The 21,666-nt window shown below is 35.3% G+C and overlaps 1 protein-coding gene across 2 annotated transcripts in view; it reads right to left on the bottom strand.

The window, feature by feature from the left end:
* Positions 1 to 3,929: 3,929 nt before the first annotated feature.
* Positions 3,930 to 21,666, bottom strand: part of LEPR (leptin receptor) — an 87,440-nt gene continuing 69,703 nt past the window's right edge. Inside the window, exons 19-20 of one of the 2 annotated variants that reach the window (XM_043575195.1) lie at positions 20,730 to 20,805; positions 3,930 to 6,415 (exon numbers count right to left, since the gene is read on the bottom strand). In XM_043575195.1, coding sequence (XP_043431130.1) covers positions 5,588 to 6,415; positions 20,730 to 20,805 — 904 coding nt within the window. In that variant the 3' untranslated portion in view covers positions 3,930 to 5,587. Of the gene's footprint in view, positions 6,416 to 7,178; positions 9,680 to 20,729; positions 20,806 to 21,666 lie in introns of those variants that run through there. The other variant, XM_043575196.1, reaches the window with a different exon arrangement.

Raw genomic sequence — 21,666 nt, 5'->3', positions numbered from 1 at the left:
GTGTAAAAAGTCACGAAAGGCTTGTGTACTTTACAGTATATAAGCTGTATCTCAATTAAGAAAAACTAAGATCACATATGTAAAAAATAATTACAAGAAATCAACAAAATGATAATAATTCAATAAGGAATAGGCAAAGAATATGAAAGTAGAGAAAACCGAATGGCTTATAATGTGAAAATATGCTCAACTTCATTCAAGATGAAATTAACACATCAAAAAGATACTCAGACAATTTGAGTTGATTTCTTACACTTGCAACCAATAGTCCTGACAAGTAGATTTGCAAAACTATGCCAAGGCAATTATATACACAAATGTTCACTTCAGCATTGCACATAAAAAAAAAATAGTAAAAAAAAAACAAAACAAAACACAAATGTTTGCCAATTGTACACTGTTTACATAAATCATTGTACTTTGATACAGAGGGACAGTATTAAACCACTGCAAATAATGAAGTAGGTATATGTGGGTTTATATGGAAATATCACCAAGATATATTAAGGGAAAGGGGTAATTTTATGACAGCAAGCGAAATACAATTGCAACTCTATAAATTTTTCAAAAGATATGTGACTAATAATAACAGGACATTTGGGGGAATAGGAACTGAGGGTTGGGAGGGGAGAGACACTTATACTTTTTATCTTATAGTTCTCTGTACTGTTTGAAATTTTTCCAGTGTGTATTTTGTTCTATTCACATTTTAAAATCAGAAAGCAGGAAATAGAATGTATCTGAATACTAGCCCTCAAAGTGGTTAGAAATTCAAATTGCTTGAAGTCTAAATGACAAATATTCACAGATCACTAAATCAAGATTTCTTAAGGAAATAAAGAATCGAAACAAAGAGCTCTTTATGTTTAAAATGAGTAATTTGTTATCACAAGTGGCTATGATGCCAGGAAAAATCTGGTGTGGGGTGATGTATTGAGTAGATACCAGAGACGGTAACAATAAAGGGATATACTTGCATCTAAAATGTTTTCAAACCCCTTTCAAAGCCAAGGCATTATATAAGTATTTTGAAGATATAAAGGCTAACAATGTATAAAAATTTTATATTAACTATTGACATAAACTACAAAGATTACTTCTTTATATTTTCAAATCTTTACTAAAAGCAATCATACAATAGATGAAGTAATTCTAAAATAACTTAAATTCATAATAACTCTATTTGGACTTTCCATTTCTTAAAATTCTGACATCGTTCATGACTTATAATGATAAAAAAAATGAAAATATTCACAGTCGTAAATTATCTTCCTTCTTTATGACTTTAGGAACATAAAGGAGAATTAGACTAATTACATTTTATAAAATGATTCTCAACACTTACAACATTTATTAAAGTACCAATGGTGACTAAAAGAAAGTAGTAACTGATACCAACTTTAATGACACGTTTTTATTTATTTTTTTTTTTAATTTTTTTTCAACGTTTATTTATTTTTGGGACAGAGAGAGACAGAGCATGAACGGGGGAGGGGCAGAGAGAGAGGGAGACACCGAATCGGAAACAGGCTCCAGGCTCTGAGCCATCAGCCCAGAGCCCGACGCGGGGCTGGAACTCACGGACCGCGAGATTGTGACCTGGCTGAAGTCGGACGCTTAACCCACTGCGCCACCGAGGCGCCCCAATGACACGTTTTTAAAGTACAATATCTGCAATCTAGGTATTTCACTACAAAATTAGATACTTTCCAAATTCTTTCTCAGTTCCAGGGAATGACCATTATTTAAAATATCCTGTCAAGGGCCTCACAAAATTGAATTTAATGCCAAACATCTGAAGTGTAGTTAATTTTGAAAAATAGACATCTTCAGCAGCTTTCCAAAATAAATACTGATCGATAAACTTTGTATAAAAATAATTTGTGCAATATAAACACCCATGGAAACCATTTTTGATGCTCATACAAGCAACAAGTAACATGACTCAGTTCTAATGAAGACCTTTGTATTCTAAATTGCCCCCCCCCAACATTGTGACTGCGTGCAGGCGTGCTTTACTGTTTTAATTTAGTTGTGCGAGATAAGGCAAAACTACTGACTTCTCTAGTTTCCTTTTGTAAATGCTTCTTCACATTTTCTTTGGTGACTATGTTTGCATTTTTTTCCTCAAACGCAGTTTTTCATAATAGAGTGGACAATTTTGTGTTTTACATCTGACAGTGTGGTTTCTCAATAATAATCACTTTAGAAGAGTCCTTAACTATCAAGATGACCTCAAAAGATGAACAGTGGAGCACATTTCTTTTTAAAACTACAGGAAGGAATTTGGAAAGAGGTCTTTTTCCATCCATGTCTAGGTGACATATGGTTGCAGCATGTCTTGATCCATTTAGCACGTTGTCCAACCCCACGTGGTCCCCATGGGCACAGCTCTGATGGCCTAGCCTGTATCCCGTGCCAACCAAAGTAGTTTTGGAATCTGGCATCAGTTTGTGAAGGAAGTTTCTCTTCTCTCAGCATTTGTGTAGTCAAAGTGAATATTTCTAAGGGAATGTGACCATATGTTTGATATTTGGAAAGAGGGAGTTGGTTTTATTGGAAAGGGAAGAGAGAAGATAAACGCAGCTCATGCTCGGTGCCATAAAACCTTATTATAGGTCCAGAATCACCCACTGGTTTGCAAATTTCATCCAAGTCCTCTTACCACTTGAGACGAGGCTTAAACATAAAAGAATATCTGTTCCTATTCCTCTTGTCCATATGTAGCCCATCTCCAAATGGGAACACAGGGCTCCGTGGGAGGCCCCTGCTGTTACTGATAACCACATCTTGATTTTTCTTCTTTGTTTTAGGGGGTTTAACATAGGAAACGTATAATCTCATTAGCCCTGACAAGTGATTTGTCTTATGTTGAACCTTGAGGCCATATCCCAAATTATTAACTTCTGAATTTCTTTTCATCAAGTTCAGATTTAGAGAGACTGGTAACTTGTGTTGCAATTCAAGGCCTTAAGAGAAATACTCCAAATTCCAGATTTATCCTAAGTTTAAAAGTGCAAATCCATATTTCAGCTCTTCTCTCCCTTAAAAAAAATTTTTAAGGAATCTTTGGAAAGAAATGGAAAATATCAGACCATCCTGAAGTATAAAATGTTCTAAATTTACCTATATTTTTATTAAAACCCACTACTTAATGACAGATAATTTTCATAAAGACCCAATAATGTATAGTGATTTATGCAGTGAAACAAACTTTCAAAAGTGAAAATCAGAGCCCTAACACACTGACAACAGATAGGATCTAAATCTATATATACCAATAGGCCAAACTCTACCATTCAGCCCTCTCCATGAAAACAACTCCCTTGGCATTTCACTACTTGAGAGGTTTTCATTTGTTTTTGGAACTGTGCACCGGGATATCAATGATCTCGTTAATATATTGTTACTAAATTCCTTTAACTCAGACCTGCAGCACTACACTGGTGCTGGGACTTCTGAATTCACTGCCACATACACATAGCACGGTGAAATCATAGGCTGTTTGGAACATCTGTCACTTTCTCTTCCCCATAGTCATATAGTCATGGGTCCCAGGCCACAGGAGAATGTTGTGTCTCAGTGGACATGCTCATTGTTTAATCTCTAACTTTATGCAGAATGGAGCAAAATGTAATTCTTCTATACTGTATCCTCAATACAACTTCTATATTCTATGAGCAGCATTAAAAATAATGATCAATTTTGCCAGAACTTCCATACATGCAATAATTTCTTTCTGTTTCTGAATCTGTAAACCACTTAAAACATCAGTGAAAAAATGTATTCTCTCAATTTATCTTTGTATAGAACTAAGGCTTTCATACCACACTCAAAATTCAGTGAGTTGATGTGAGCCCTCTACCATTCTCTTGTGAGTCACCTATCTATTGATGAGTATGTGAGATCCTGAGATATCTCAACAATCCTTATGGCATGAAACAACTTTATTGATTTCTAATTGGCAAATGATCATGAAGTGTGAAAAAAAATACCTGTTGTTTGGGCCCTGAGATCTTTGTCACTGTCTAGAACTTCTCATTTCATATGGCCACAACTAGAATAGAGATGGAGTGTAGGATTTTATCTAGGGTAACAGTAAAATCAGCAGGATCCTCTCTCAGGCCAAGTATGAAACTGGTGATGCTTAGCAATCTAATAGGCATATTTCTGAGTACTAAGGTATGTATTTTGATTATACTGATCATCTTGACTTGATTTATTGACACTCAACATCTATCTCTGCAGGTTTCTTGATTAGTTTGTTGCTCAAAATGCTGTCTCGGAGTTTTCTTGCCATACCAAAAACTGAAACAAACAAGAAATATTAAAGTCTTTAAAGGCAAAAACAACATCTGTGTGATTCTCACTTCATTTTCACCCAGGATTATATATCCACTTAACAAATTTTATCTGCTTGTGGGTCATTTTTTTAATGGACGGCAACGTAAGGTATAGGTTTAAAACATAATCACTAGCATTAAAAGATCTGAGTTTAAATCTGGATTCTGGTTCCATTATACACTAACTCTGTGTCCTTGGGAAAATTACTTAATCTTCTAATCTTTAATAAGGGTGTTATAGTAGTACATGTCTCATACAATTATTTTAATAATTGATTGAGATAAAATATGGAAAGCTTTAACACAGTGGGTGGTTATATGAAAGAGAAGTGAGAAAGAAAACAGCGTACAAGCAAGTTGGAATCAGGGAAGACAATAATTCCAGAGTGATATACAGTAGCATTTAGTCATCTAACTGTATCAGAAAGCAACCACTGCAACATCTTTTATAGGGAAGCGTTAAGACACACATTATGTTTTCAAAATGCTTTTGTTGTCATCAAAATACTGTTTGTATTCTAGTATTTCCATTCTGATAGGTAGTATCATTGCATGGTTATATTCGATACATAAAGATCAGCTTACTTGTCAGTCTTCAGAAGTACATCCCCCAGGCCAGACCTAAATCTGCAACATTTAGCAGACTGCCTACCACAGAGTAAGTGCTCAAGGCAAGTTTGTTAAATTGCAAAATCTTAAAATCATGCAGTCAAGTGGCACAAATACAAATATATCACATACTTCAAAAATGTACGAGGATGCCTCTTATGTATAGACGTGTGTGTGTGTGTGTGTGCGCGCGCACGTGCGAATCAGTTGAAAACAAAGACAACTCAAGATAAAACAACCATACCTTTGAAACAAGTTACATCCCACAGTGTCTTTCAAACTTAGGTATAATCGAGAAGATTAGCTCTTTCTACACAGGTCTAATGTTCGCCAAAGATGGTATTTGTTGGGTTCATTTCTAGCTAGAAACAAGCCATTGGAGATCTTCCTAGTGTAGCTTGTTAATGAAATCATTAGAAGAGTCAGTCTACATTGCCAGGCTCTTGAAGACTTTCTCTCATTTTTTGTCAATATTACTGAGCAATGACAGATACCTTTAATTTGGAAACACTCACTTTCAAGTTTGACTCTGACAGTTTTGCTTCCTCTCCCATATCCACAACCATGGTGGACTGTATTACATACACTTCATATGATTCACTGTAACATACATCTGAGATGTTTCTTGAATGAAATTAAACAGTTAGGTCACACATTGTGTTTTCCATCATCTTCCGAGTCTGAGTAGAACAAGTCTGAAACTGAGGCATGTAAGATACAAAAGTCTTCTGACCATTAGTTCCTAAACTGAAATGATTTTCTACAAGTTGTGAGCAAGTGTCCTGGAGGATTCTGATGTCAGTGAGTAAACAATGGGCTGGGAACGGACACAACACTTGTGACTCGTCAGTCAAAAACACACCACTCTCTCTTTTTTTGATTGAGGTGACCCCTAAATAATAGACAGACCTCTCACCATTATTTTCTTCAGGGAAATTTCCCTCAGGTTTCAAAAATTCATCCAATCCTTCTGAGAACAGAAGGTGTGGTGAAATTATATTGGGATGCTGATCTGATAATATAAAAAATGCCTGGGTTTCTATCTCCCATGAGCTGTTAGAGAAAGAATCCTTGGACAGAGAATTTTTGCTAGAGAAGCATTTGCTGACTGAACTGTTTATAAGCCCTTGCTCTTCATCAATGTCACTTGATTTAGAGCTGCTGAGTAGGGTAGCATATCTAACAGAGGGCTGTCTCCTGTTTTCATCCTCATAGGTTACCACGCTGCTCTCAAGCTCAGAGAAGTCAGCACTGTTGTGCTGGTCACTGATACAAATAGAACCCTTTTCAAGATCCGGAGTTGCCAAAAGTAGAGAGACCAGAGTTGTTGGCATCATGTCATCTTTATTTTTCCATGTTGTGTCAACACTGACATCTTCTGAAATGGCTTCAGGCTCCAAAAGAAGAGGACCAAATATCACTGATTCTGTATGCTTGACAAAAAGATGCTCAAACGTTTCTGGCTAAAAGAAAAGACACATTTTAACGCTCAATTGTATTATTAGTAGTATTTTTCTTCACTACGACATCATTGCAGAAACGAAAGTGTAAAAGGTTTACTACCAAAGGACATAAGTCAAGCACACATTAACTAGTTTTGGACTGAAACGGATATGTCAAAAATCATAAGGGAGAGACATATAAATTAGTGTTTAAAGTGGGATGAGATAGACTTTGGTTTGAGTCCTTCCACTTCTATGACCATGGACAAGTACATTAACTTCTTTGTCTTTTGGTTTCTTCATCTGTAAAAATGTGTTCTATCAATATTTACTTCCTGGCATTGCAGTGAGGAATAAATTAGAGAGGGTCTGAAAGTGCTTAGGTCTCAATAAAGATTGGTTGCTGCATATCTTCTGAAGAATTCCTCATGTTTTACAGCAAATTAGGCTTCCACAAACTGAAAAATTTAAACCTCAAATGAAAAAGTAATTGAAATAAAATCAAATGAACAAACCCTCTAGTCCAAAGGTAATTAGAGTATCTACGCCATGACATAAGACATGATGTAAAGGCGAACTATTTGTGACTGTTGAGACTAATCTGCCTTACATGATACTGAAAATCTACTTAAGATTACCAGAAGACAGGAACTAACACCAATTTGTTGAAAACAATGATGGTAAAAGAGATGATCACAGACTCTTAAGTCACCATTCCTTATAGATAACTTCACACAAAAATACACACGGAACATGTGGAATGAAGACAAAGACACAAAACAAATGCACATCGTATCTTTTATAAGAATGCTGGTTACATCACAACAAAAAAATCCTGCCAAGCAGCTACAAATCAAGAATCTGTGTGTAAAAAGCTCAACTCATACAATGTAAACATATTGAAAAATAAGTGCAAAATAAAGAACACTGTGGACACATCACATTGAAAAATTAACACAACTAAAGGACGTGCTACTGAAAATGTGTTCAATTTGTGAAACATACATATGATTGACCTTTTGAATTTTACAATTTTTTTTTATTTTTTTTTATTTAAAAAAATTTTTTTTAATGTTTATTTTTGAGGGAGACAGAGACAGAGTGTGAGCAGGGGAGGGGCAGAGAGAGAGGGAGACACAGAATCCAAAACAGGCTGCAGGCTCTGAGCTGTCAGCGCAGAGCCCGATGTGGGCCTTGAACTCACGAACTGTGAGATCATGACCCAAGCCGAAGTCGGACGCCCAACCGACTAAGCCACCCAGGTGCCCCTGAATTTTACAATTTTTAAACTACCAGAATGAATTCAAATTTATTCCCTGAAATAACAGTATCCCCAACTATTCTTCATAATGGCAAATATATTTCATATAAAAACATAATTCATTAGCACAGTTCTAAATTCTTAAATGAAATATATTTGTGATTATAACCATAAAGAATAAATATACCAAATGCTAAATATGATAAAAAATGGAATACATTTATATAGATATTAAAATCCTACATAATGACAAATATCATGTTAACACAACCTTCTCTGTTATTTATGAACGTAATATATGAAAACTGTTCCTATGCCTTTTTTTCTGACAGAAATTTATCATTAGTTTTATGATTTGCTTCAAATATTTATTTTCTCATATTGTTTTTTCTTAAACTTGCTACTCTGTGTGTCTTGAATTTCTTAAAATTTAAATGAACCTAGAAAATAAGATCACCAAATAAAGGAATTACATGCTATCAACATGAAAACAAAAAATACACACAAATAGCCAATAGCACGCAGACTCATATATGTTCTTCAGATGATGGCTCTGGCATATTTCATGTCCTCTAAAACCTTATAACTGGTAACTAATTATTGGTACCAAATAATTTACATGTCTTCAAATGCATCCAGATGGAAGATAATTAATAAGAAATCACATACCCATATATTATTGAGGTATATTTCATCAATGGGTCACAAACATTTATTAAAAGTATGTTCATTACAAAATCGTAATCATTATATGCACCTAATTTTTAAAGATTTTAGAACAGTCTGGGAACATATTAAGTATGTATTCAGCTGGTAGGAATTAAAAAATATTCTTTCATAATTTCACACTTTAATTTTACATTCTAATGATACCTATTCAAAGTCAATGAAGGGGAAAAGGACACATTGCTCCTCATTTTTAGTGTCTTTTTTGGTAACCAAATAAAACTCTGAGTGAAATCTAAATGTTAGTGATCTGTCTTTACCTAAATCTGAATATTATTTAGGTTCATCAAACAGAGGCTTTGGTTTATTTTGAATGTGAGCAACATAACACACTTAGTATGCTAGCATCATAGAAACAGCAAGGGTCTTTTTTCCAGGGAGAAATGTCCTACCCTTGCCATGAACTTGTTGGAAAAGCTCCCTTTTTGCATCACTGTGTACTTCTATGCCTGCCAGAAGCTTTGGGTGGTTCAGTGTAAATAAATTTAAGAAGGAATTTCCAAAGAGGCTGAATTGGAGAATGATGTGTTTTCTCATCTGGTCAGTCTGACCTGGATATGTCAGGTCATCCTGATACAAACTGTAACTTCCATTGGCCTGTGACCAGCACAAGCCCTAACTTCTGGCTTTCTTTGAACTGAAACAGAAGTTAGCACATAAGCCATTTGCAAGGATACCAACGATAGAAATCCCCAGATTGACCAAAGTTAGGCATAAAAGCTATAAGACATTCAAAACAACACCCAAGTGGGTCAGTTTATAAGCTCAGATGTCTAGAGAAGAATATAAAATGGAAAATTTGGGATGTGAAAATATTAGCTAAATAGTTTTACTGTATTTTATAATTAGATTCATTGTGTTTGCAAAGTTATGTGTCAGAAGTTGTAGCTTTCATCTAGTTACATCACTGTCTACTACATATCTGATAATATCTAATAGACCCATGGGAAGAGCAACAGTCATAGTTTTTAACATTTTATGACCACCATACAAATGATAAATCAAAAGCCAGACACCATGAATATTATTTGTTAAACTTCATGTGACCTGAAAAGTAAGCATATATTCAAAATGCAGTGGACTGAGACCTACATCTTGACCCCAAATTTACCCTTCTATTTAAGTTCTAAATCAGCATCATCCACTATATGTTAGTTCTCAATAGTTCAACCAAATATTTTTTTAGATTTGTCTCCCCTTCTTCAAAATGTAAAAATCTTCTAATACTCTACAGAATGTTGGGAAGAATTGGGTTCATCAGTTGTGATCATGATTAAGCTTCAAAGAATATCCATTCTCTGTTTAGATAAAATAAAATAAGAAAGCAAAACAAAAAATCAGAAAGCAAAAGATAAAATATTTCAAAAACATTTTCTCTCAGGCATGGCTTCTGGACTATCAATTCTTCTGTGATACTACAGTAATGTACCTTTTCAGGAAAGAGTAAAATTTTGAACTAAGGTAGCCTTTTCTATTTCCGTAAAGCATGCCTTAATATCACACTCTAAGAACAGTCTTGGTGACCCCAGAAAAGGAAAAACTATACAATAATAACAGAATAAGGAGAAAGAACAAAGAGCTGGAAAGATAAATAGGCGGGGAGAGTGAGGAGCAGGAGAAGTATTAGCTTGAAACAAGAAAGAGTAAAAGAGTAGAGGAGTAAAAACAAAAGTTCAAAAATTAAGAGAAAGAAGAGCTGAAATAATGGACCATTATCATGATTTTTCTAATCTAGGAAATCTAATCTAATCTAGAGGGAAAAAAAATCTAAGAAACCATCTGGTCCATGAGTCTCCCTTTTTTTTTTTTTTTATAAACAAATTGGCTGGGGCTTAAAGTTACAGAGCTAATTAGAGCAGAGTGAGGACCCCAACTTAGTTCTTTATTTTCTTCCAGTCTAACAAACTTTCTATAAAACAATGGAAAAATGAAAAGAGATGCTAACTGCAAACAGGCAGGAAAACATGTTATTTGTTTTGCTTTTTCTACTTGCTGTGTTAGATTTCAGCCGATTAATTCAGTCTCTCCTCTGGCTACTTATAATTCATGGGCATATAACAAATATGAAGAACAGGAAAGTAAACAAAACTGAAATCATATTTTAGGGGAGTGAGATAGGTATTTCTAAGCCCAGTAACGTGTACTCCTAAATAGAACTTCCAACTCAAAACCACACCAGCTCTACCCACTTCTGCAAGACCAATTTCAGAGTTGCTCTGCCTCAGATCTGTGAGGCTGGTATTCTGGGAAGCTGCAGGTCTTTGAGCTTCTGCTTTGGAGGCCTAGAGCAGACTGAGGAATCTTGGATAGTCTTTGAATCACAAGGGAAAATCTATTTGGCTTTAGCTTTCTCACTTCTAAAGTAAGTTGTTAACTGGAGTACACTCTTGTGAAGAAGACAACAAAGAAGCGGGGTTAGATCCCCCTCCACCCAAAAAAATTACAGATGATTTAGATTTAGAGGAAGAAAATGATAGATTAGGCAACACTGCTAAAGAGAAAGGTAAATAACCAAATTGGTTACAGTCTTTTAAACACTATGAAATTTGCATTAGAAGAAAAAGCAAGTCTATTGCGTCATTGTATTTTCCTACAAGAATTCAACTTTTGTTTAAGATTCTGATTTATATATTTATTTCTATTTTATTTCTATTTTATTTCTATTTTATTTATTTTTTAATTTTTTTTTCAACATTTATTTATTTTGGGGACAGAGAGAGACAGAGCATGAACAGGGGAGGGGCAGAGAGAGAGGGAGACACAGAATCAGAAACAGGCTCCAGGCTCCGAGCCATCAGCCCAGAGCCTGACGCGGGGCTCAAAATCATGGACCGCGAGATCGTGACCTGGCTGAAGTCGGACGCTTAACCGACTGCGCCACCCAGGCGCCCCTCTATTTTATTTTTAATTTGTTTTTAAGATTCTGACTTTTAAAGTATGAAAAGAAATGGTGTAGCACAGTATTCTGGTTCAAGATGGCAGGTTGAACACATTTCTCTCTCATCTTTGTAGAACTCTGTCACAATAAAAGTACACAAACAACAAATATATACCCACAACACAGAAGATAACCTGAGAAGGCAAGAGGGAATAAGATTTTGAATTCACTTCTAAAAGATGGAAAACAACCAGAAGAGTATAGACCAACGAGGATGAGCAAAGAAAGCTACAAACCAAAGTATCTCCAGAGCAGGCTGTGGCTGAAGAGAAAGCCAGTTTGCCCAGTTGAATCCAGTTGAGATGGTGAGTGACGAAATGGCAGGTAAAAGTAGGTAAATGAGTGAGTTGAGTGAAGAAATGAGTGAAGAAATGGCAGGTAAAAGAAGATATGAAGGAATGGGGCTCTTCCAGTTCTCTGTTGTACATGGAAGAGCCTTTATATTAGAACTACCTTCCACACCCAAATTGAGGTTTTGTTTTCAAAAGCAACTAAGGAGGTCTCCTGGGAGTTACTAAGCAGCTGTGGGGTAGTAGCGACTGTGAGTACATTTTTTCCTCAGCTAGCCAGAGCCCTATCTACCCACCCAGAGCAACAATCCCTGCCTATACACATTGGGCTCCCAATCAGCTCATCTACAGTTTCATTCTAAAGCATTAAAGGAAACCAAATAATTACTAGATATTTAGGGAAAGTCTGAGATTAAAAAAAAAGAAAAGCCAACATAAATAAGAAGAAAATAGAATCCTGGCAGAAAGGGAATTCAGGGAAAAAGGAAAAAAGAATTTTTCAAACAAACAATGATCCTTAAAATGGTCCTTCTAGTAAGATTTAAGAAAATATCATATATAAAACCAGAACAAAATACTCTGAAAAAAAAAAGCTTGCAAATTTACAAATGTAATAGTAAATAAAAGTTCAACAGAAACACTAGAAGAATAGAATATGGCAAGGTCTCAATGTAAAACAAAACACAACAAAAGAACATATTAAAGTGATAAGAAATATAGAAGATCTATGCAAAGGGCTGAACATCTAACAAATACATATTCTAGAAAGAGAAAACAAAAGAAACAGGAAGAGAGGAAATCACAAAGAAATAATATAATTTCTTAGATAAGACAGAAGGCATGGAATTGAAAGTGTCTTCAAATGGTGACCAAGTTAAATGAAAAAGAACCTCCCAAGATCCATCGCTGAAATTTTAGAACACACAAATGGAGAGAATTTTTAAATGCAAGAAAACTGCAAGTAACCAGTGAGGAGTAAAAATTAGAATGGCATCTGAGTTCTCAGAAGCAATGCTGAGTGCTAGATGATGAGACAGGAATTGCTTCAAAGTTGAATTGGAAAGGTTTGTCCAATCTGGAAATGGCTACTCCACCAAACTAACGATCAATGAAGGCACAATGAAAAGAATTTCAGGCATGAAGAGACTCTGACTTAGCACATAACATTTCTTAGGAGGTTACTTAAGGATGTAGTTAATCAAGAAAGAGGAAGGAAACGAACTTAGGAAGCAGCAATCACTAGAAACCAGTTAAGGAAAAATTCTGGGTGATGGCTCGTAGAAATTATAGAAAACACCTCATCAGGACTGAAGTAGGAGGATATAGGGTTTCCTGGGCAGAGTACACTGGGAAAAGGTGTCCAGTGAAGAAGTTTGTATAATAGCAGCACACAGACATTCAAAAACACTTTGAAAGAAGCTATTAGCAGGCACCTGGGTGGCTCAGTCGGTTAAGCATCTGACTTTGGCTCAGGTCATGATCTCACCATTCATGAGTTCAAGCCCCGTGCTGGGCTCTGTGCTGACAGCTCAGAGCCTGGAGCCTGCTTCAGATTCTGTGTCTCCCTCTCTGTCCCTCCCCTGCTCACCCTCTGTCTCTGTCTCTCAAAAATAAACATTACATTTTTATAAAGGCAATTAGAAACACTAGAAAAAGCAACAACAACCCCATAAAAACTAAAAACGAAGTCAACTAAAATTTGGCACAATTCTGACCAACAGGTGAAATATTTCTAATATTTTTTAAAAAAACATTCTCCTGTGACATTGGAACTACCAAGAAATGTCATCACGTATATTACTTGTTCTTCAAGGAACAGTGTTTACATACCCATAGCCACCTAAATGCAGTTTACTGACTTTGTGTTTTTTACAATGATTATAGGACAAAACATGCTATCAATCCTGACTTAAAGCGAAGAGTTCTATTTACATAGACTGGGAGGTGGAGAGAGAAGGCAAGAGTGCTAATGTCTTTCTTTAACAATAAAGCTCCCTAGAAGGGGAGCTCCTACAAGTGGCCTCTATTGATGGAAATAAATGGAATTTAAAAAGATTCTTCTGAGGTTGCAGAGTAATTACTGACAAAAATGGGGAAAAGGCGACAACACAGTATGTCGTAGGAGCGTGGGGAAAGGAGAATGGAAGGAAAAGTATGTGTATCAATAAATATTCATTATAGCCAGAAACCAATTGATCATGTCTACATTCCGTAGTGGTGTAAGCATATTATTTTTAGAAATATAAAGGTGACTTGCCAGAAAAGTTAAAAGCAAACCAGTTTAAAGTAACGGTATTTGGAAAGCAAGACTAAGGGTAGGTAGGGATGGAGGAGGATACTCTACTTTGCAACAAATGCTCTTCCATACTATTTCACTATTAAACCATGCACATTGATCACATGCTCATGCAAAAACTTATCTTTTTAAATAATGGGACATATACATCCCCAGAGAACAAAGAGATATTAACAACCATGTTTACAGCAGCATTGTTTGTAATGAATAGAAAAAGTTTGCAAACAACTTAAATATCCATAGGGGGAATGGACATATGAATTATGATATATTTATAGGATGGAATACAATCAGCCAGTCCACAAAGCTGAACTCCGTTAATGGCATCAACATGGAACGATATCAAAAAACAATGCTTAGAACAAAAATAATTTTTGAATGACATGGAAGGCATGATAACATTAATTAATTAATGCCAAAAGTATTATTGTTCATTGGTCATGGATACACATATACAGATACAGTAAAGTACAAAAGCACAAACTAGACAAATACATACTATATCCTTGAAAGTCGGTGCCCCTAAAAAGGGAAGGAGGGACCAAAACGAATGAGAGGAATAAGCAGGACAAACTTCATCTTAACTTTTATCAATAAAAAAATATGAGGCAAATATGGATTTTTGATTAATTATAAACAAAAGGGAATGAGAATGATAGCTTAAAAAATGGAAGAGATTACTTTTAGGGAATATTTTAGAAACCAGGTTGGATATCTAAAGAATTACAAGTATAGATTACTTTCATAAAAACCAATGCTCAAAGTAATCTGAATGTGAAGAACAAATTAAGGAAAATATTTCACGTAAAAAATTATCTCCTTAAAAAAAATACTGTCATTGTTTTTAACAACAATGGACTACCACAGTATGTTTGCTTTGCAACACGTTGTGGGTTTTTTGTTTGTTGTTTCCTTTTGTTTTAGAATTGGATATATCACCCTTTGCTTATCCATTCAGCATTTGATGGATATTAAAAAATATGGCTTGTTGCCACATTTTGGCCATTATAAACAATGTTGTTATGAACATTCATGTATAAATCTCCATGTAAATACATGATTTCATTTCTATTGGATACATACCTAGCAGTGGAATTATTGGGTCATATGGTAACTCTATGTTGAACCGTTAAGACCATTTTCCAAAAGGGCTGCATCATTTTTTTTAAGTGTATTTATTTACTTCAAGAAAAAGAGAGCATGAGCAGGGGGAGGGGCAGACAGAGAGAGAAAGAGAGAATCCCAAGCAGGCTCTGTGCTGTTAGCACAGAAAGGGCTGCATCAGTTTACTTTCCCACTGGCAGTGTATGAGTTCTAATTTCTCCATGTTCTCACCAACACTTATCATCTTTTTGATTATAGCCATTCTAGCCAGTGTAAAGTGGTATCTTGTGTTTTTGGATTGTATTTCCCCAATAGTTAATAATGTTGAACATATATGCATTAGTGCTTATTTTTCACTTATATGTCTTCTTTGCAAAAATGTGTATTCAGGGGCTCCTGGGTGGCTCAGTTAAGCGTCCGACTTTGGCTCAGGTCATGATCTCACAGTTCGTGAGTTCGAGCCCTGCATCAGGCTCTGTGCTGACAGCTCGGAGTCTGGAGCCTACTTTGGATTCTGTGTCTACCTCTCTCTCTACCCCTTGCCCACTCACATCTGTCTCAAAAATTAACATTTAAAAATATTTTTAAATGTCTATTCAGATTTTTACCCATTTTTAGAATTTTGTTAAAATATATATAAGATTTATTACCATTTCAATTATTTTTAGGTGTACAATTAATGGCACTAGTTAAATTAAGTAATACATTTGTTAATATGGAACTGATGGCAAGGGTAGCAGTTTGAGTCCAATGGACTGGGGTTTAACGAAGGTTTATACAAGTACAGGATAGATGATCAAGACAAGCCACTGAACCACTCTGAGACTCAGTATGGTCATCATAAAATTTAAGACGGTTAGGCCTATGAGAATTAAATAAAATAAAATATGAAAGTGAAGAGCCAATAGTAAATTTGCCGTACCGTTTTTAGAAATTAGTATGAATTACACTATATTATTTTTCCCTATTAGACTAAAAACTATTATTTTTAGTTATTTAGGAGATAAAGTAGAAAATGAGATTTTTCTTAAGTTATTGAATTTTAGAAGATTAAATGTTTACCATTAGTAAAATCCTTTGAAATTATATTCTTCACTCTTCAAATATCGCCATTATATTCCAAAAATTCCTTTATTCCTGATTATGTTTTCTGTGTACCTATTAATCCCTAGAAATAAATTATGCATCTTAAGGACTAGTTGTGCTCAAATAATATCTTATAAGATTATATAAAGTCAAATATCTGCAGAGGGGGGAAAAATCGGTCTTACAAATAAGGATATTCACACCCACTTTAAGTATCCTAAAAATTCTTCACATTTCTTTATTTTACCAGAACATAGGAAATTTTAGTGGTATTTCAGTCTCCTTGTATATAATGTCTGTCAGATGATCTGCTGCAGCTTTGTGCTCATTTTCATCATGTCCATGTGAGACAGGGGAGCACATAGTCTACAAATATTTACTGACCCGACCTCTACCCATCAAGTGGTTCCTTTGCACACACCATTTTCTGGAAAGGAAAAGACATTTGCTGCAGGCTCAAACTGCATTTGCTGAGATGGGCCTGATCACTTCCCTGCTCTGGTAAACACTTAGAAACCATTTTCATGGTGGTGCATAGGGAAGATTTCAGAGCTTCACATGTTGAAGACAGAATATTTTAGCTTCCCTTAAAGAGACAGTGAGATGGTTATTCTCTGCATTCATATATACTTGTATAGTGAAGCTTTAAAATTTTTGCTTATATAGGTATTTAGTTTTTCTGACCAAAAAAAAAAAAAGCTCATATTAAAAGAAAGAACCCTTCATATTTAATTAAATATTACACTGTAATTAAAAACTACACTGTCTTTTAATCTCCCTATTTTCAGTTTGTGAATGTGCTATGATCCTTTCTACCTCAGGGCTTTATATTTGCAGGTGGCTTTGCCTGGGCTCTACCCCTCCACCACAAAATCTATTTAATGACTACGCATCTTCCAGAGCTTAGCTCAATTGTCGCTTTCCTATCTTCACCCTCTCGTCCCCATCCATCCCACACACTAAGTTCAGCACAATGGATCCTTTTCTTTAACATAATGTTGTTTATAATTATCAGTATATCATATAGATCATATATATATTATTACTATTTTCATTATCATTGATTAATGCTTATCTTCCCCACTAGACCATTCGCTCCAGGAGTTTCTGTTTTCTGGTCATTACAACCTGAAGATATTGCATAGTGACTAACACAGAATAGGTATTCAATAAATAGCCCATGAGTGAATGAGTGAAATTAATGAATTTTAAAATGAATCAACTATTTTGGAGATGGTAAAGAAGACAAGTTCTTTCTATTCTGCTTTCCACCCAGCCACTCCTTTATGATCTATCTTATTTCCCAGATACTAAGGAAAATCTCTTAAAAGTTTGTTTTCCAAGATCCAAGCAATATCCTAGACTTACATATAAATACTCACTATGTGCTTATTGAATGAATGAATGAACGACAAATAAATATATATGGCTGAAATATCACTATAGCTACAAAAATGTTACTATATGAATTTACAATGGAAGACAGAGGAGAGGAATAAATATTTTACAAATTAAAAAAATATCATGACTTCTGTTTAATGAAAGGGGAGTAAGGGCTTACAGCAAGTAAGTGCATAGCTGAGAGAGGTATGGGGCTAGATGGACTCAAAACAAAGTGAAGTTTCTATAAAGAGAATGATCATCTTTAAAACTAGTGCTACCTGGTCTGAAGATAAGACAGTGTCATAGACCAATGGAATAGAATAGAGACTCCAGAACTGGACCCACAAAAGTATGGCCAACTATTCTTTGACAAAGCAGGAAAGAGTATCCAATGGGAAAAAGACAGTCTCTTTAACAAATGGTGCTGGGAGAACTGGACAGCAACATGTAGAAGAATGAAACTAGACCACTTTCTTACACCATTCACAAAAATAAACTCAAAATGGATGAAGGACCTGAATGTGAGACAGGAAGCCATCACAACCCTAGAGGAGAAAGCAGGAAAAACCTCTCTGACCTCAGCCAACAGGCACATGAAAAGATGTTCAATGTCACTCCTCATCAAGGAAATACAAATCAAAACCACACTGAGATACCACCTCATGCCAGAGAGACTAAAATGAACAAATCAGGAGACTATAGATGCTGGCAAGGATGTGGAGAAACAGGAACCCTCTTGCACTGCTGGTGGGAATGCAAACTGGTGCAGCTGCTCTGGAAAACAGTGTGGAGGTTCCTCAAAAAATTAAAAATAGATCTACCCTATGACCCAGCAATAGCACTGCTAGGAATTTATCCAAGGGATACAGGAGTGCTGATGCACAGGGGCACTTGTACCCCAATATTTATAGCAGCACTTTCAACAATAGCCAAATTATGGGAAGAGCCGAAATGTCCATCAACTGAAAAATGGATAAAGAAGATGTGGTTTATATATACAATGGAATACTACTTGGCAATGAGAAAGAATGAAATCTGGCCATTTGCAGCAACGTGAACAGAACCAGAGGGTATTATACTAAGTGAAATAAGTCAGGCAGAGAAAGACAAATACCATATGTTTTCACTCATATGTGGATCCTGGGAAACTTAACAGAAGACCATGGGGGAGGGGAAGGGGAAAAAAATTACAGAGAGGGAGGGAGGCAAAACATAAGAGATTCTTAAATACTGAGAACAAACTGAGGGTTGATGGCGGGTGGGGGAGAGGGGAAAGTGGGTGATGGGCATTGAGGAGGGCATCTGTTGGGATGAGCACTGAGTGTTGTATGGAAACCAATTTGACAATAAATTATATTTAATATAAAAAGACTGTAATTTCTGCTGAAAGATTACACAATTTAATTGTTTGCACTGTTATATCTACAATATTACATATTTGTCCATTTGTTTCATCGATAAGCTGTAGAGCAGTGTTTTTCTAACCTGAAGTCATAGGCCATTAGTATGTGAAATCAACGTTCTGGGTTGCAGTCAGTATTTTTAAAACAAAAGAATTTTGAAAATAGCACTGCATATAATAAAATCACTTTGACATCTTTTTTCAGTTTTGCATATCTATGTCTATGCATGTACTGGGCTGCAAGGTAAGGCGTATTTCTTACTGTGGGTCATGGTAAAAAAAAAAAAAAAATTGAAAGCCACCGCTAGAGAGAAAAAGAACTAATGGAGCAGGCTCCACTGTGAGACAAATAGGCAAGCCAAGCCAGGTTCTAAAATAAATCACCTAATCACTATGTGCTTCAGGTTTTTTCTTCTATAAAATGGAGATAATGATACTTACCCCACAGTGTAACTGAAAGAATAATAATTTAAAACATCTAAATATGTAAAATAATGATAACTAATAGTTATTGAAACTTAACTATGTTACAAGTACCATCTTCTTCAATCCCCAAAACAATCTTATGATGTAAGTTCTATTAAACTTCATTTTACAGGAAACGAAACTGAGATGCTGCAGATTGAAGCATATACGACTATGTCTCAGTGATTTGCACATATATAAGCAGACACTCTTATGAATTACCAGCAATGCTTTACTGAATCTTCACTTTCATACTTCACATGCAGCAGGAAGTCAGTCAATATTTGTGAGGGGTAAAATACTCCCCAGGAATTCAGAGAACTTTTCACAAAAATTAAACAGTAGAATGCTCTGGGAACTTAGAGGGGGAGAAATTCTGAACTACTTTTGTTACAGGAAGGTTTGGGGAAAGGGGCCTAGAAGGGCAAGGTCTTCACTGACATGGTGGGGCTGTAGAGGTAAAGGGAACAGTAAAGGCATGACCAAGGCCCAGGGACAGAAGAGATAGGTTATGTAAGTTGATAACAGATTGTAGACAGAAGTCATTGAGTGCTAGCTTAAAGGGACTGTACTTTATCTTGTAGCTAAAAGGAAACCAGTGAAGACTTTTCAACAGTGACTAATAATAAAGATGCAATCATTGAGACTGCTTAATAACCTCCATATGACTGATATTTAAAACAGCATGTTGATATTTGGACATGAAAACTGAATTCTATTTTCTCAATTTTATGGGTGGAAAACCAACCTGGCTTCAAGGGAAACTACAAGAACTAATGAAATATTAGTTAAACACTAGAGGTTTCTAAGAAATACTATCATAGATGTAAGTACAAATTATTTTATTGTAGCTAATTCATAAAGTACTTTAGCTTGAAAAAAAACCAATGTACTTAAATGTAAGTTTTATTATGGTAATTATATTTTTCAGGTTGTGGTGTTTGAGGCCACAATTATTTTTATAGTTTTTAATTGATTTAAATAATTATGGAAATAATTACAGGGATTAAAAATACTGATTCCAGCTTTTACCTAAAGACAATCAATTTATACCAAAAAAGTATATCCAAATATCTGTTCTTCATCAGATTGAACTCTTAATATTCTAATATTTATTTCATTATATACTGTGATACAGATATATATTTAATGCCCACATGATAAACTACCTACTGAATTTTGTTTCATGCTGGTTTTAAATCTCTGCATCTTGCTATTCTTAAAAATATGTAATTAAAGAGAACCCATATTTAAATGAATACAATAAGACTTAAACCGTACCCTTAAAATATTTTAAACCTTAATAATGTTTGAAGCTATATAAGGCATATAGCATTTAAATGCAATCTTATATATTTTGGGTTAAAAAAATTAAAAAAGGGACCTTCTGAAAATTAAGTCCTTGTGCCCAGGAACAGTTCTTGGGGTTTGGAACATCTTCCCAAAACATCTTTTTCATTCTGCAAAGGATAAATAACAAAACATTCATACTGAAAATGTTCACAGTTAATGAGTCCACAAACTAGAAATTAATCAGCTATGTCTCAGTAGGGCTTGATTCATTTCAGATACTATCCCATGAAGATTTCCACAACAGTCTGTCTAGATCAAATCTAATAACCAGTATAATAATAAAAATAGCCAACACTATTTGAAAGCTCTATGCCAGGCACTGTGCTGAACACTTGGCATGGATTTTTTTTGGAGAAAATAATATATTAAAAGTGGCCATCGATTGAATTTCAGAAACAATTCCACTTGATATGGCCTCATCAGCTCACTTGACTGAAAGATATATTCAGATTCTAAAAACCTCCTGTCCCTCTTGTCTGCTATAAGACAAAAGTTTCTGTAGAGATTTGGCATGTGTGAAATAATATCATTGGTCTGGACCTCTCAGCACACAGTGATGGGGCACCCACAGAACCACAAGAAATTCAAGGTTATTTGCCAAACAAGGCTATTTGCCAAACTGGGGAGCCGTGCAGTGCTGATTTTTAAAAATGAACTGTCCACTCCAGGTAAATCTTCATCACTAAAAGTCCTCAACCCAAAATCTACAACTCTAAAAGTCATTTTTGCTGTATCTGAGAACATACTGCTTAGGATATCCTGTTATAAGCCTGTTATTTCCTGAATGTATTTACATTTTAAAAATGAATTTCTGGGGTGCCTGGGTGGCTCAGTCATTTAAGCGTCCAAATTCAGCTCAGGTCATGATCTCACAGTTTGTAAGTTTGAGCCCTGCATTGGGCTCTCCACTCTCAATGTAGAACCTGCTTCAGATCTTTGATCCTCTATTTCCCTCTCTCTCTGCCCAT

This window comes from Prionailurus bengalensis, chromosome C1 (assembly GCF_016509475.1).
Source record: "Prionailurus bengalensis isolate Pbe53 chromosome C1, Fcat_Pben_1.1_paternal_pri, whole genome shotgun sequence".
Lineage (NCBI taxonomy): Eukaryota > Metazoa > Chordata > Mammalia > Carnivora > Felidae > Prionailurus > Prionailurus bengalensis.
This window is presented reverse-complemented; position numbering and strand designations above follow the sequence as displayed.